Source organism: Prionailurus bengalensis, chromosome B3, assembly GCF_016509475.1.
Source record: "Prionailurus bengalensis isolate Pbe53 chromosome B3, Fcat_Pben_1.1_paternal_pri, whole genome shotgun sequence".
Taxonomy (NCBI): domain Eukaryota; kingdom Metazoa; phylum Chordata; class Mammalia; order Carnivora; family Felidae; genus Prionailurus; species Prionailurus bengalensis.
The window spans coordinates 118,706,443-118,723,209 of record NC_057355.1 but is presented as its reverse complement, the minus strand read 5'-3'; the positions used below and the strand labels follow the sequence as shown (position 1 = coordinate 118,723,209).

At 41.4% G+C, this 16,767-nt stretch overlaps 1 protein-coding gene across 2 annotated transcripts in view; it reads left to right on the top strand.

The window, feature by feature from the left end:
• DPF3 (double PHD fingers 3) overlaps positions 1-16,767 on the top strand; it is a 260,062-nt gene that overhangs the window by 116,553 nt on the left and 126,742 nt on the right. For both annotated transcript variants that reach the window (XR_006293429.1, XM_043556512.1), the window contains exon 3: positions 14,092-14,199. Coding sequence is in view for 1 of the 2 variants with exons in the window: in XM_043556512.1 (XP_043412447.1) it covers positions 14,092-14,199 (108 nt within the window). In the remaining variant the exon portion in view is untranslated. The remainder of the gene's footprint in view (positions 1-14,091; positions 14,200-16,767) is intronic.

Here is a 16,767-nt window from a genome sequence, read left to right as displayed (position 1 = left end):
TCATACTGTCTTGATTCTTGTATTTTTGCAGTGCATTTTGAAATCAAGTAGTGTTAGTCCTCTAATCTGTTTTTCTTTTTCTAAGTTATTTTGGCTATTTTAGTCCTTTGCATTTCCATATGAATTTTATAGTCTGTCGAGTTTTACAAAAACTCTGCTGGGATTTTGATTGGGATTATGTGGAATCTATGGATCAATTTTGTGGAAAATTAACAACTCTCAATACTGAGTCTTCCAATCCCTGAATATAATATCTCTCCATTTGTTATCTTTAATTTTTCCCATTGATGATTTTTAGTTTTTTGTGTACAGATATTTCATACTTTTTTCAAATTTATCTCTAAGTACTTAACATTTTGATACTATTGTAAATGGATTTTTTAAAAATTTAGTTTCTGATTATTCATCATTAGTTTACAGAAATACAGAAATATGTATCTTCATTCTGTATCCTCAAACTTTGTTTTACTCATTTATTCTAATAGCTTTCTGTAGATGCTACAGCATTTCAGCATTTTCTACAGTTGATTGTTGTTAGTGAAAAAGAAAACTTTTCTTTCCTTTTTTTTTTTAAGTTTATTTATTTATTTTGAGAGAGAAGGGGAGAGAGAGAGAGAGCGGGAGAGGGTCAGAGAGAGAGGGAGAGAGACTCCTAAGCAGGCTTTACGCTGTTAGTGCAGAGCCCAATACAGGGCTCAACCTCACAAACAGTGAGATAATGACCTGGGCCACAGCCAAGAGTTGGGTGCTTAACTGACTAAGCCACCCAGGTGTCCCAACTTTTCTTGTCAGTATGGATGACTTTTATTTATTTTCCTCATCTGTTGCACTGAGTAGAATGGCCACTGAAATATTAAGAAAAAGTGGCTAGAGTGGACATCCTTATGATATTCCTGATCTTAAGGAAAAAACATTCATTTTTTTTCATTTTTAAATATGATGTTAGCTGTGGGCATTTTGTAGTTGATTTTTATTAGCAACTTCCTTCTAGTTTGAGAATTTTAAATCAGGAACTGATGTTGGATTTTATTAGCTGATTTTTCTGAGTCTATTGAGATGATCATGTGATTTTTCTTTTGTGGTTTGTTAACATGAGGAGTTACATTGATATTTGAATGTTAAGCTAACATTGCATTCTGAGGATAAATCCCACTTTGTCATGATATATTATCCGTTTTATATATCATCAGATTCACTTTGCTAAAGTTTTATTAGAGGTTTTACATCCATGTTTATGAGCAATATTTGTCTATAGTTTTCTTTCCTTGTGTTTGTGTCTGGTTTGGTCTCAGGGTGAGGTTGGCCTCTTATAATGAGTTGGGAAGTATTCCTTCCTTTTCAGTTTTCTGGAAGAGTTTATGCAGAATTGGTATTTTTTTCCTTAAATGTTTTGTAACATTTACCAGTGAATTTCTCTGGGCCTGGCAATTTCTTTGTAGGAACATTTTTAACTACAAATTTGATTTCTTTAATAGATACTCAGGTTATTCATTTCATATTGAGTGAATCTTGGTAGTTTGTAACTTCAAGGAATTTTTCCATTTCAGATAAGTTGGTCAAAATTGGTTGCACAAAGTTGTTTATAACATTGGTTCATTATCCTTTTAATATCTGTAGAATCTTGTGACATATTCTCTTCTATTTTTTTAATTGGCAATTTGAATTTTCTTTTTCACCTGATCAGTCTACCTGGAGGCTTATAAATTTTATTGATATCAAAGAAATACCTTGTGATATAATATTTTTTCCTTTTTTTCCCTATTTTATGGTTTCTGTGTTGATATTTATTTTTCCTTTCTTTTTCTTACTTTGGATTTAATTTACTCTTCTATTTCTTCTATTATTTCTTAAGGTAGAAATTGAGGTCATTGATTTGAGATTTCTCTTCTTTTTCTCCTATAGGTGTTTTCTAATGTAGTTTATCCCCAAATATAAGTACTGTTTTAGCCTCATTTCACCAATGTTTGTATTGTATTTTCATTGTCATTCAAATACAAGTATTTTCTAATTTGTCTTTTGAGTTCTTCTTTTACCTATGGATTATTTAAGAGTGTGTTATTTCCAAACATTTGGGGGATTTTCCAAATGTATGCCTGTTACTTGTTTCTAATTCTATATAGTCAGAAATACTTTGTATGACTTGAATCCTTTAAAATTTACTGAGACTTATATGGTTCAGAATATGGCCCATCTTGGATAAATTTTCTCTTTGGCCTGGAAAAGAATGTGTATTTTCTTGTTGGTGGTTGGAATGTTCTAGAAATATCAATTAAGTCAAGTTGGTTGATAGTATTGCTCAAATCTTCATCATTACTAATTTTTCCATTTATTTTTTCTATGAATTATCAAGAGAGAGAATTGAAATTTCTGACTATAATTGTGAATTTGTCTATCTTTACAATTTTATTAGGTCTTGCTTCATATGTTTTGAAGCTGTGTTATTAAGGGCATACACATTTAAGATTGTTATGTCCTCTTGGTAAATTGATCCATTATCATTATGTAATAACTTTATCTCTACTAATATTCTTTACTATGAAATCTGCTTCCTGTGACATTAATGTAACCACTCCAGCTTTCTTTTGATTAATGTTATCATTGTGTATCTTTCTCCATTCCTTTACTTTTACATATTTGGATTTGATGTTAAAAGTAGGTATTTTTTGTAGGCACATATAGTTGTGTCTTGCTTTTTAAATGCAATCGGACTGGGGCGCCTGGGTGGCGCAGTCGGTTAAGCGTCCGACTTCAGCCAGGTCACGATCTCGCGGTCCGTGAGTTTGAGCCCCGCGTCGGGCTCTGGGCTGATGGCTCGGAGCCTGGAGCCTGTTTCCGATTCTGTGTCTCCCTCTCTCTCTGCCCCTCCCCCGTTCATGCTCTGTCTCTCTCTGTCCCAAAAATAAATAAAAAAACGTTGAAAAAAAATTAAAAAAAAAATAAATGCAATCGGACTGTGTGTTTTTAAAATTGAGGTATTTAGACTATTTACATTTAATGTGATTATTATTATAATTAGGTTTAAACCCATCATTTTGCTATGTGTTTCCTATTTATCCATCTGTTTGTTCCCTTTTCCCTCATTTTCTTCCTTTTGGGGGTTGAATTTTTTATGATTCCATTTTATTTCCTTTGTTGGCTTAATAACTCTTTGTTTTGTTATTTTGGTGATTGCTTAATGTTTGTAGTCTGCATCTTTAATTACAGTTTGCTTTCAGGTGATATTTTACTACTTCATGAATAGTATAAAAACTCTACAACAGTATCCAGTAAACAGAATAATGCCATACAAAGACATCCAGACCTGGAACCATAGAAATGCTACCTGACATGGCAAAAGGAATTTTGGTGATGTGATTAAGTTAAGGACCTTTAGATGGGGAGATTATTATTATTCGGATGGTCTCAATGTAATCATAAGGTCTTTATAAAGGGAAGGAAGCAGGTCAGAGTCAGAGCAGGAGGTGTGACAACAGAGGTCAAAGTGATGCCATTGAGGAAGAAGCCATAAATGAGCCAAAGGATGTGGGTGGCCTCTAGAAGCCAGAGAAGGCAAAAAAGTAGATTCTCCTCCAGAATCTCCAAAAGGAATGAAACCTTGCTGAAGCCTTGGTTTTAGCTAAGTGAGACTGAGTTTAGACTTCTGACCTCTAGAATTGTGAGGCAGCAAATTCATGTTGTGTTAAACCTCTGAGTTTGTGGCACTTCATTATAGCAGCAATAGGAAACTGATACAAGTATACTTGCATCTTTCCCCAATTTACCTTTGTGCAATTGGTGTCATATATTTTATTTTTACATATGGTATAAACCTTTTACTACATTGTCATTATCTTTGTTTAGTTAATCATCTTACAAAATTTTTTTAAATGTTTATTTATTTTTGAGAGAGAGAGAGAGAGAGAGAGAGAGAGAGAGAGAGCAGGGGAGGGGCAGAAAGAGAGGGAGACACAGAATCCGAAGCAGGCTTCAGGCTCTGAGCTGTCAGCACAGAGCCTGATGAGGTGCTTGAACTCACAGACTGTGAGATCATGACATGAGTCGAAGTTGGATGCTTAACTGACTGAGCCAGACAGGCACCCTTAGTTAATCATCTTTTAAAGAGTTTTCAAGAATAAGAAAAAAACATCTTACATAATTACTCATGTACTAAACCATTCCTGATGCTTTTCATTTGATAGTATATATCCATATTTAGATCTGGTATCACTTTCCTTCTGCCTAAAGGACTCCCTTTAATATTTCTTGTAGTGTGGGTCTGCTGATGATTAATTCTTTCAACTTCTGTATGTATTGGAATATCTTTAGTTTGCTTTAGTTTTTTGAGAGAGATTTTTGCAGAATATAGAATTTAGGTCGACAAGTTTTTTTTCCCTTTCAGTCCTGTAATGATATTGAACCACTGTTTTTTTTGTTTGTTTGTTTGTTTTTGTTTTTGCATTGTTTCTGATGAGAAATCACTCTTATCTTTGGTCCTCTCTATATAATATGGCTCCCTTCTCTGGCTACTTTTAATATTTTACCTTTATCACTTTTTTTCCTTCTGAGTGGCTACAAAGACTTTATGAAATTATTAAAAATTTTGACATTTAAATATTCACATGTGTGTATTAAATGGCTATATAGAATATCACTCTTTTTGGGCAGTTTTGATTATGATGTGCTTTGTTACAGTTTTATTCATGTTTCTTGTGCTTAGTTTTATTGAGCTTCTTGGATCTGCATGTTTGTGGTTTCCATCAAATTTTGAAAATTTCTAGCCATTATTTCTACAAATATTTTTTCTTCCCCTTCTCCTCTTTGGGGACTCCAAGTACACATATTATTAGGTTGTTTGAAGTTTTCCCACAGCTCATTATGCTGTTCTTCTAAAAATTTCTTTTTCCCAGGGGTTTCATTTGGGGTAGTTTCTGTTGTTGCATTTTCAAGTGGACTAATTTTTTCTTCTGCAGTATCTAATCTGACATTAATCCCATTCAGTATTTTTTATCTCACACATTGTACTTTTCATTTCTAGATGTTAAATTTGAATCTTTAGAAGAATCAATTTTTTTACTTCACTTTTGAACATATGGAATACAAATGATAACTTAATGTCTTAATGTTCTTGCTGCTAATTATAATGTCAGTTTCAATTCTGGGTTGGTTTTAATTGGTTGGTTCCCGTGCCCCCCTCATTATAGGTCATATATTTCTGCTTCTTTATATATGCCTTGTAATTTTGGATTGGATGCCAGACATCATGAATTTTACCTTGTAGGTGCTGTATATATTACTTATTCCTATAACTATTCTAGAGCTTTATTTTGGGACGGTTAAGTTACTTGGAAACAGTGTGTGATCTTTAGGTGATACTGGAGCAGTGCTTAGTCTAGGGCTAATAATTTCCTGTCAGAGACGTAAGACCCTTTTCTGTACTCTACCCAGTACTCCATGAATCATGAGGCTTTCCTAACATGCTGGTGGGGACAGACTGTTCCCAGCCCCTTTGCACACCAGGCACTCATATCTGTTCCTACTGGCTGGTTCTTTCCTCAACATTGAAAAGTTTCTTCATAAGCACTGATTAATACGGAGCTGAATACTCTAAGGGGGTCTCTGTGGACCTCCGAAGCGCTTTTTATGTGTAACGCTCTTCTTTTACAATTCTGTTTCTTGAATTCTAGTCACCTTGGTCTCCTCAGACTCTCATCTCTTTCTTTTCACTCAGTCTCAGAAAGTCTGTTGGTTTCCACCCATGTTTCTCTTCCCTGTGCTGCAATCTGGAAGCTCTCTTGAGGTAGTAAGCTGGGGCAGTCCTAGGGCTTATCTTGTTCATGTCCAGACAGTTGGGCACGTTCAAGGTGGTATGGCTGTAGACTTACCTTGTTCATTTCCAGTGCTTCAGGCATCACTGTCCTCCATTTCTTGATGTCCTGTGTCTTGAGAACTTTTATTTCATATTTTATCTGTCTTTTGGTTTCTTGTAAAAGAGTAAATATGATCCTTGATACTCCCATCTAGCCAGAAGCAGATGTTTGCTTTTTTAATTTAACCATATGAAATATTCACATGGTTCTAAAGTCATATCTATAAAGCATGGTATAGTCAGAGAATGTCTTGTTCTGTCTCTGTCCCTTTCCTGTTTCTATAGGCAACTTTCTCCTCTTCTCCTTGTTACTAATACTTTGTTTTTGCTCCCTGTAAGTTTCTACTAAGCCTTTGGTTTATCTTTCCACTAAAAGAAAAACCATATGTGAACACACAACATATATATTTATGTACATATGTATATGGGTGTATCCCCATTTGTTGGATAAATTATAGTATATGATACACACTATTCTCCACCTTGTTTTTTTCACTTAATAGTGTACTCCATTATAGTGTGTACTTCCTTCCCTCTATGTGTCAATTGCTTCATAATAGTCCATTGTGTGCATATGTTATGGTTTATTCAATCAGTTTCCTATGATGGACATTGGATTATTTCCAGGCTTTTTCTAGTATTAAAAATGCTACAACGGGGGCGCCTGGGTGGCGCAGTCGGTTAAGCATCTGACTTCAGCCAGGTCACGATCTCGCGGTCTGTGAGTTCGAGCCCCGCGTCTGGCTCTGGGCTGATGGCTCAGAGCCTGGAGCCTGTTTCCAATTCTGTGTCTCCCTCTCTCTCTGCCCCTCCCCCGTTCATGCTCTGTCTCTCTCTGTCCCAAAAATAAAATAAACGTTGAAAAAAAAATTTAAAAAAATGCTACAACGAATACATATTTTTATATTTTTGCATATTAATCTGTGATACAGATTCCTAGAAGTGGAATTGCTGGGTCAAAGGGCAAATACATATGCACTTTTGCTAGATATGCCAAATTTCCCTCCATAGGGTTGAACTATTTTGCATTCTTATCAGTGGTGGATGAGATTGGTAGGCATATTTCTAACAACACAAAATTTCAATAGCACCATAGACTGCTTCATGGAAGGGTGAGGACTAGAATTATTGAAACAAAGGCCATGGTGGAGGCTCTTGTCAGGGATATTGGGGACGCAATTCTTGTATCAGGTAAGAGTTAGACCCAATAACATGTAAGCTCACATTATAATGTGATTATTCTTGAAAAAATTTTTTCTGATGAATTTAGAAAGTATGTAGTGGTTGTTTTTCTGATTTTCCACACGTTTTATGTGCCTCTCGATGATGCTTTTATATTATTAGGATGCATTTCTCCATGAGCAATTTTACTTGGTGATATGGAAGTAGAGGCAAAATAAATTCCACAAGAAATGTCTTGATGGGGGTGGGTGGGAGGGCTGGGGGATATTTTCCTGATAGTTTTAGTGTGAGGAGCTTCTTTCTCAAGGGAAGGACTTTGGATTTCAACCCTACTGTGTGTGGATCAGTAATGGGATGGCTTGGTGGGGTTAGGTTAGTGGAGAGGTCTTGAATGTGGGCTGTGGACTAGATTACCCTTTGAATTGTGTGACCCTATGCCAGTTACTTAAACACTGTTAGCCTCACTGTCCTTGTCCTTTAAATGTCTCATAGGGTAGTTGTTATTGTAAGTAACAGTGAGTGTGAGATACTAGCCTAGGACAGAGTAAGAGCTCAGTAAATGTTAGCTTTGTTACTGTGTCGGTTTTTGAGTGTGATGGGACCAGTGAGGGGCTTGGGAACTCCTGAGCCAGAAGGGGCTGGCAGCATCCTGGATTTGAGGCTTACCTCACCAGTCTTGGCCCATGGGACATTAGAATTGAATAGTAGAGAGGGAGAGAAGCTCATGGAGAAGAAGGGGCAGGGTTCTGGGAGAGGATGGTTGGGGAGCTGGATAGAGAGCTGTGCTGAGTGCTAGGGTATGGTGCCTAGTGCCCAGGACTCCAGGCTATCGGGGAGAAGAAAAGACACTGTGGCCTGGGATGGTTCAAGGGGCTTCACTGAACAGGTGGTCCACAAAGTCAGGACAGCTTTTAAATAAGCCAAGGACCAGGAAATATTATGGGTCTAAGTGCTTACGAAATACATCTTGTCTACTCCTCAAGCCCTACCTAGGGACTTATTACTCATCCCTCCAGTTCTGTAGAGGTGGTCCAATTGGTGTTTTCAATCACGAACATTAGTGGAACACCTGTTATGTCCTGGGCCCTGGGAATATAAATATGAGTAAGAGTTGATCTAGTGCAAATTTCCTTATGTAGGAGTTTTTCGAACTGCAATTGCCTTGGTGTTATTTCTGATATTCTGGTTTAGTAGGATTGGACCAGAGCCCAGGCACCAGCCCTTTTCAATAAATACTTATACAGTTCTGATGCCCAGTTTTGATGAAGAACCCCTGACTTGTGTCATTATCTCTTTATAAATATGGAGGCTGTTGGTGACCCATTGTGGAGGCACCTGTGGGAGCAGCATGCGGAGGAGCTCTTTAATGGCAGTGATGGTCTGAAGAGCAGCCTGCTGTTCCATCCCTTTCCTGTCCAGTAGGGGGTAGGCAAGGGGGAGATGAAAAAGGGAAGCAGTGTTTGGATTCTTAATTTGGAGCCTTAAATCCTGTTACCCCAATCTGAGTGGGTGTGACCACTGCCTCTTTTCTCTAACTCCCATGCCCTCTAGTTCCTTGGCCTCTCAGTTGGCTGTCCTTCAAACCCAAGTGGGTGGATGGGATGGATGGCTTGGATACAGGTGACACCTGTCCACTCTGGGGACAGAGGGTGAACAAGTTGGCATAAATATAGGAAATCTTTGATTCAAAATAAGGGTGAGGCAAAACTGTTTATCACAGTAAGAGTTGATCAACCACAGGAAGTCTGTCTTGTGAAGGAGTGAGGTTTCCATTGCAGGGAGGGTTCAATGGTGGCTGCTGATCCCCCTCTCTGAGAGGCTTCAGGGAGAGCCCTTCTCTGGGTGAACTGCCACTGCTCAACTCTGGTTGGGGGACAAAGGCATTACTCCAGTTCTTTTCTTCTTTTCAAACCCTGTTCCTATCCCCTGTCACCTTTACTTCCTTTCTATCTCATTTCATCTTCTGAATTCTTTTAAAAAGTTAAAAAAAATTTTTTAATGTTTATTTTTGAGAGAGAGAGAGAGCGAGAGCGCAAGCCTGAGCATAAGTGGGGGAGGGGCAGAGAGAGAGGGAGACACAGAACCTGAAGCAGGCTCCAGGCTCTGAGCTGTCAGCACAGAGCCTGACTCAAGGCTTGAACCCATGAACCACGAGATCATGACTTGAGCTGAAGTGGGATGCTTCACTTCACTTGAGCCACCCAGGCGCCCTTATTTTAAAAATTAAAAAAAAAGTTTATTATTTATTTTGAAAGAGAGAAAGAGCATGGGAGAGGGGCAGGGGGGGAGGAGAGAATCCTAAGCAGGCTGTGCACTGCCAGCACAGATCCTGATGCGGGGCTCAATCCCATGTATCGTTGAGATCACTACTTCAGCCAAAACCAAGAGTTAGATGCTCAACCAACTGAGCCACCCAGGCGCCCCCATCTGGGTTCTTAATAGCTCATGCCATGTCTGTCAGGGATAATGATACTTAGGGTCCACCTGCTGACTTGATCGATGCTGGTAACAAGTGACTTGTCTGGAATCTGCTGACCATACAGGCATCAAGCCCATCCTGCTGATTTTTTTCTATGGAGACACTTCTCCCTCCAGCAAGTGTGTGAGTTTGTGAGTGTGTGTGTGTGTGTGTGTGTGTGTGTGTGTGTGAGAGAGAGAGAGAGAGAGAGAGAGAGAGAGAGAGAGAGAGAGAGAGAGAGAGATACTTGTGCTTGTACATGAGTATGAGTGTTGTAACTGGAGTTGCAGCTCAAAGGAAAAGAAAAGCAGTTTGCTCAGTGGGGTATGTGAATGGAGGGGTAGCTGTGGCCTTGGTTACCAGGGAAGACTAGTCGGCCCTCTTGTCTCCTGCCTCCTTTCCCCCCTCCTCCATATTCCCCGTAGCCCCAGGCTCACTCCTTCAGGTTAATTTCCCTGGCTGCAGCTGTGACTCCCTCCTCCTCCTCCCCTTTCCCTCCCCTCTCCATCTACCACACACACAGGCTTTGAGTTATGTGCCTCCTGTTCTAATGAGATAAACAACATAACTCTCACGGGGCTGTGCTCGTCCCTCTATAAGTGGAACTCCAGGGCTGAATGCATTGGCCCTATAAAGGCACCCTGGTGCTTGTCAGCCTAGGGAGGAGGGCAAGGAAGGGGGGCTAGAGCCTCGAGAGAGTTCTTGGGGTCATTTGCTTGTTGAGATGAGGTGGAGTCAAAGCAGACATCAAAGAGAGGCCTATTTCTACCCTCATGGCTAGAGGAGCAAAGAGCAGCATGGGCACGTGGGGTGGGGGCCTTGTCATGCCACATGGCCATAGAGTCCAGATTCGTCTATGTCCGCTAACTCATGATAATTAATAACTGACGTTTGCACAAGGCTTCATGGTTATAAAGAGCTTCTTCTTGAATATAAGCGAATGCCTACAACAGCCCCTGTAAGGTAGGTACTATTAACACTCTTGTCTAATGGGCAAGGAGACAGGGTCAGAAATGTGTGGTAGTATTTCCAAGGTTACAGGATTGGTGGTAGGAGGACTCATGCTCTTCCTCTGCATCACAGGGCTTCTGTAATCCATCAGAGAAAGTTAAAGAATGAAATAAAAATAGTCCCATCTTCTGGCCATTCGGACTACTTAATCCCAGGAGAGTGAGTGGGTCTGCAGCTATAAACGGAGGGGCCCGAGGCTGCCTTGGTGTTGCTGACCAACACGTGTCTCACGGAGGGCATAGGCCCTTGGGCAAGTGTTGACAATTTTGACCTCTTGTCATTTAGATCTTTTGAGAGTGCTGGTCTGGACCAGTCCCTTCTTACTCACCTGCTTTTGGTCAGGTTGGAAATACTTTGAAGCAGCCTGTGGGGCAAGAAGGAGCCTAAGGCATAGAGACTGCCATCTTGGGGTGGATTCTGTGCTCACTTCTGAGCCTGCCTCTGGGGTCCCTCTTGGATGGTTTGAATGTGGGTGGATGAGTCTCCTGGAACCAGGGATAGTAGGTCATTCACTTTCTGCATTTCTGAATCTGATTCAGTTCTGGTTAAATTTATTGGTAAGTACTTCTTGAGGTGCCTACCGGGTACTGTGCTAAGTACTGGGGATACCAGAGATGGGCACGGTTCCTGTCATTCTGGATTTTATAAAACGAGTAGGGGAGACATTCTAGTAAGCAGGCAATTAATGACAACACCTTGGGGGAAACACTGGGAACCTTGAGACACTTTAGAGGAGGCCATTTAACCAGTTTTGGTATATCAGAGAGAACATCTAGGCAGTAACTAGATGATGCTTAGACATCCAGAGGTCCTTGGTCAGACACTGGAACAATCTATAAGGTTCTTGAAAAAATAGTTGGCCCAATTCCCCCACCCACTTAAATTCAGATTGGGTAGGTCTGGCATGAATTTTTGGTCTTGAGGTTATTAAGAAGGTCTCCAGGTAAGGGCACCTGGGTGGCTCAGTTGGTTAAGCATCCAGCTGTTGGTTTTCGCTTAGGTCACGATCTCGCGGTTTCATGGGTGTGTTTGAGCCCCATGTCGGGCTCTGTGCTGGCAGCATGGATCCTGCTTGGGATCCTCTCTCTCCCTCTCTCTCTGCCCCTCCCCCATCGCACTATTTCTCAAAATAAATACATAAACTTAAGGAAAATTAAAAAAAAGAAGTTCTCCTTGTAATTTTTGGGTTCAATCTGGATTAAGAATCACTAACCCAATGTTATATTTAAGTGATGGATCACTAAATTCTATTCCTGAAATCATTACTACACTTTGTTAACTAACTTGGATTTAAATAAAAAAATAAATTAATTTAAAAAATATACTAAGAACAGAATCTCAATACATTTAATTTGTGCTTAATACTTATATTATGTAGATATAATACTGAACATAACTGAATAATAAGCTGCTATAATTATAATTGATTTCTGTGTTCTTTTTTATTATTATTTTATTGAGGTATAACTGATAAATAGAATTGTAAGATAGTTAAAGTGTAAAAAAAAAAAAAGAATCACTAACCCAAGATGAGTAGGGATTGGTGGGACCTGTTTATGGGATGCAGAGTACTGGGTCAGCCTTTGTACTTGGCCTTTGTTGGGATCATGGGGAATACCAGGCCTTAGAGGTGGCTCAAACTTTGGGAAGACATCAGAATCAATGCAGCCATACAGGAGTTCTAGGGTCAGAAGTGATAGGATCATGGAGTGAATCACATCAAAAACATTGAACTATTCCCAGTGATGCCTTCCCTCAAAGAGAGGTCAAAACTGGACCTTCCATGGGAGGGAGAGCAGCCTTACTGTGATTCATTTAATCTTCTCTAAATCAACCACAAGTCTGGTCCTCAGAGAACGGGGAGCTCAGAGCTTCTGGATCCTCCCACTGTGCAGAAGCTATGAAGCTATCAACAAAATTAAGTATTGGGATGACTCTTGGACACCACAAGTCCTTAGCTCATGACACCAGAGATTTTTCTGGAGCCTCTAGGCTCTATGACCCTTGATGGTTTCTGAGAACCAAAATGGGGAGGGGTAGGGACCTTCAGCTGCTTCACAGACTTACAACCTGTGGGAACAGCTGTGCAATTAAAAATGAAACTTAGCACACAAAGAGAATTTGAAAATTTTGGTTCCTTTAGTACTGGAATAGTTGTCTCTGCTTTGGAACCCAAACAAATGAATGGGTAGAGATGACTAGTAAAAATGAGAAATGAATAAATGGATATATAGCAATGAAAGTTTTGTAGATTTTCTCTACAAATGGTCCCCAAATGGCAGACAGCAGATGGAAATAGGGTCCTGATATCTTCTAAGCCCCATGGTCCTAGGTCTAGGAAATGACCTCCTCACATAGGTCTGACAGTTGTCACAGGCCACATTTATCTACAGAAGACTGAGTTGTGACTAATTAAATGAAGCTGGAATGTATTCATTCACTCACTCATTCATTCATTCAGCGAATGTTTAGTTTGATTCTTCTATGTGTCAGGCACAGGTCTAGTTCTGGGGATTCTGATGAAAATAAGACAAAGTCCCTGTTGTCACCAGGCTTTTTACTCTAGCAGGAGTGGACTTCTTGACTTGCTGGTTTCTTTTGGGTGTATCAGGCAGTTTTTTAAGTCTGCACATTGCCTAACTAGTCTTAAGCCCTCCTCCCCCTCCTCCCAGCCTCCACCCCCTGTCTTTTTTTTTTTTTTTTTGGAATAGACCGTTGTCTACTGTGGAAAGTCCACATTCCTCCAACGCCTCTGGCTACCACACTATGTGCCACAGGAGCCATAAGACTGTGGTCTGATAAGCAGGGAGGATCCTCATGGGGTGGTTGGTATGACAGATGATGCTGGTGTGGAACTTCGTTGCCAGAGTTCAAATCTAAATGGAGACTCTTGAGAGACAGTATGGTTAGTATATAAGCCCAGCCACTGGACTCTTGTCCATTTCTTCCTGTAAGGCCCAGGCAAGTGGGCAGGGTTGCACATGTATCCGGGCTCTGCAGGAATGAGTCCGGAGCATGGTCACCAGAGTAGGCTTATATTCTGATGGGGGTTGCTTAGGGCTCCCATTGGCTTTAGCAAGCTGCCAGCAGCTAACAGTGGGTGGAGAAAGCCAGTAGGTAGGAAATCTGGCTCCTTGATCCTGTTTCCTTGAACTGCTTCTCAATCCAGGCTGTCGATAGGTAGGCAGATTGACTTCTGCTGCTTTGCCTTGAAGGGAACCTCCTTAACTTGGACCTGGAGAGAGGAGCAGTTGATGGGTAATACCTAGGGGTCCACTGCCTTGGAAACACTGCAGTGCAGTTAAATCTGGAAAGGTCCCTCTGATCTCCCAGACCAGGAGATCTGAACTGTCTTAGTCATGGTGATGGCGTAGGCTTACTGAGACAGCATGGTGGAGTAGACAGAGCAAGGGTCCTGGGGTCAGATGACTTAATACTGCTTGTGCTCTACCATCAACCAGCTGTGTGACCTTAAGTCACTTTACCTTTCTGGGCTTCAGTTTCCTTTCACTGTGAGGGAGAGGGTCAGACAAGGAATTTTCCAAGGCCCCTTCTAGCCTGGAGCCCTTAACCTTTATGCTGTCTCTATCCACAGGCCTCGCTCCGGGCCAGCTATACACATACCCTGCTCGTTGCTGGCGTAAGAAGAGACGATTGCACCCACCTGAGGATCCAAAGCTTCGGCTGCTGGAAATAAAACCTGGTCAGTGCCCTCTGAAGCTTGGTTGGGCCCATGGTGGGAGAGGTGGGAGAAGGCTGGGCTGGCCCAGGACAAGTTTGCTTTGCTCCTTTTTCTATAGAACTGGGTTCTCTGGGAGACTGAACCTGCCCCGTGGTGCCCAAAGGTGTTCCTCTGTGCCTTCTCTCATGTGTAAACATGTGTATGTGTTCACCTGAGTGTCTCTTTCCTGTGGTGTCTTGTGCCTTCTCTTTCCTCTTGTCTCCCTCTTGTCGCTCCTTGGAGTAAAGCAAGCCGGCAAGGGTGGGAAGAGACCCACGAGGAATGCCTTTCCAGACTAGAGCCGAAGGAGCTATAGCTCCTTTGGGTTGTGTGACACTTCTTGTGGCCTCAAGTGAAGAAACCTTGTTCTAGCTTCTGTGTTTCTAAGGAGGGCATACCCCCCGCCCCCTTAATGTGAATGAACTTCAGGAGCTTCTTACCCGAGAAGGGCCACTTGCTGAAAATAGAACCCATCTTGGGCATGGAAATGGAAGAGTCTGAGTTCAAAATTTGCCTCTCGGTGATTGCTTGTGGCCACGCAGAAGGAATTGGTTAGTTTTCTTGACTACTGATCTGTTATAACCCTTCTGACTAGACGGCCATCTTCAAAAAAAATTTTTTTTAATGTTTATTTGTTTTTGAGAGAAAGAGAGAGAGACAGAGACAGAGACAGAGTGTGAGCAGGGAAGGGGCAGAGACAGAGGGAGACACAGAATCTGAAGCAGGCTCCAGGCTCTGAGTTGTCAGCACAGAGCCCAATGCGGGGCTTGAACCCGCGGACCGCAAGATCATGACATGAGCTGAAGTTGGATGCTTAAGCGACTGAGCCACCCAGGCGCCCCTAGATGGCCATCTTCAGACCTGGGTCTGAGTTGCAGAAAGGCCAAGTGATTGCCTTGGGTCTTCAGCCTTAAAGGAACCTCTGGTTTTGGAGGTGCAAGGGCTGCAAAGTGTCTCAGGCTGGTGTGAACAATGCTGTTCAGTGGAACAAAGGCACAGCTGGCATTTCCCCTCACCAAATAATACAGACCTGGCTGCCTTAGGTTACTAGGCTGCCCAAGGTTACTTCACTCCTGCCTTTCCACACTGACGTCTGAGGCTGTGTTTTCTCTGCAAAATCTCTATTTACAGTTGCTTGGGATGCTTTCGCTCCCGGTTCTATGGTTAAGCCTGTATTGATTGTTTATTTTAACCCAGATTTCATTCTTGGAGAAGTTTTATTTGTTAGAGATGGGGGTGGGGTGGGGACTAGGGTTTTCAGTGAGCTCCATCCAAGATTTCAGTGGTCCTGCAGAATTTACAGACCCTTGCAGACACTTCAGGGTGATGACTGAGGTCGTTCCAAACTTCCCGAGGTGCAGGTTGTAGGAGAGCCAAGTCTCCCCCAGCGGTATAATCTAATGGAAAGATAACGCAAGCCACATGTATCATTGTATACTTTCTAGTAGCCACACTGAACAAAGGAGAAAGAAACAGGTGAAGTTAATTTTAAGTATGGATTATATTCAACCTAAGATGGCCATAATATTATCATTTTAGCATGTAATCAATGTAGAAATTATGAGTCAAGACATTTTACATTTTTTTCTTGTTTTTTTTTTTTTAACTCCAGTGTTATATTTTACATGTTTAGCGCATCGCGTTGCAGACTAGCCACATTTCAAGCGCTCGGTTATCACACGTGGCTGGTTGTGCCCATATTGGTTGGAGTGGTTCTAGAACTACACTCACAGTGCGCTCTTGATGGGCAGCACAGCATCCCCAGGGAGGTTGGGACAGATGTCGAATCTTGGGCCTCACCCCAGACCTGCTAAATCAGAATCTGCATTTTACCACCTCCCCAGGACTGCGTTCCCACAAGGCACACTGAAGTTTGGGTAACAGTGGTTTTAAAGTGCTTTAAAGGTGGCCAGACCACAGGTTGGCATGGCATGACTTCACATCATCCGTGTTTCTTTATTAAACCTGAATAATTGTTGATATGAGCAATTTATTGTGGAGGTGGGGACGTCCTCCTTCTTTGTTCCAGAATCATCCATCCTGTTCTTCTGGAAGTGCCATGGATGAGTGAGGTGATAATCCCTGACTCGGTCCTTGCCTGGACCAATTGAATTCTACCCCACTCAGAGCTTTGCAATAGGTGCTGCAGCCAGCGGCTGAGTACGTGCTGGGTTGGCTGTGCAGATTTTGAAGGGAGGGTGTTATTTAGGTGTCCTGTCACCAGCTGGATGTGTCTCCATGTTGGAGTATGTGGACCCTCTGGGTATATTTCCCCATCAGTTAATCAGAGGTACCAGGTTTTTGAGATTCTTTAAGAGATTTTCTATGCACGCACCAAGAAGTACATCCATATGACCTTTTCCTCGTCTTTTGACCCAGCACGGCCACCTTGCATTTTGCCCATTCCATTTAAAAATGTGCCTCAGGCATTGGCCATATCAACATATAAGGAATTTCCTCATTCCATTTTTACAGTTACACAATATTCCATTGTATGAATATACCACAGCTATTTTAACCAGGCCCTCTCAGTTTTTGTTTCTAATTTTC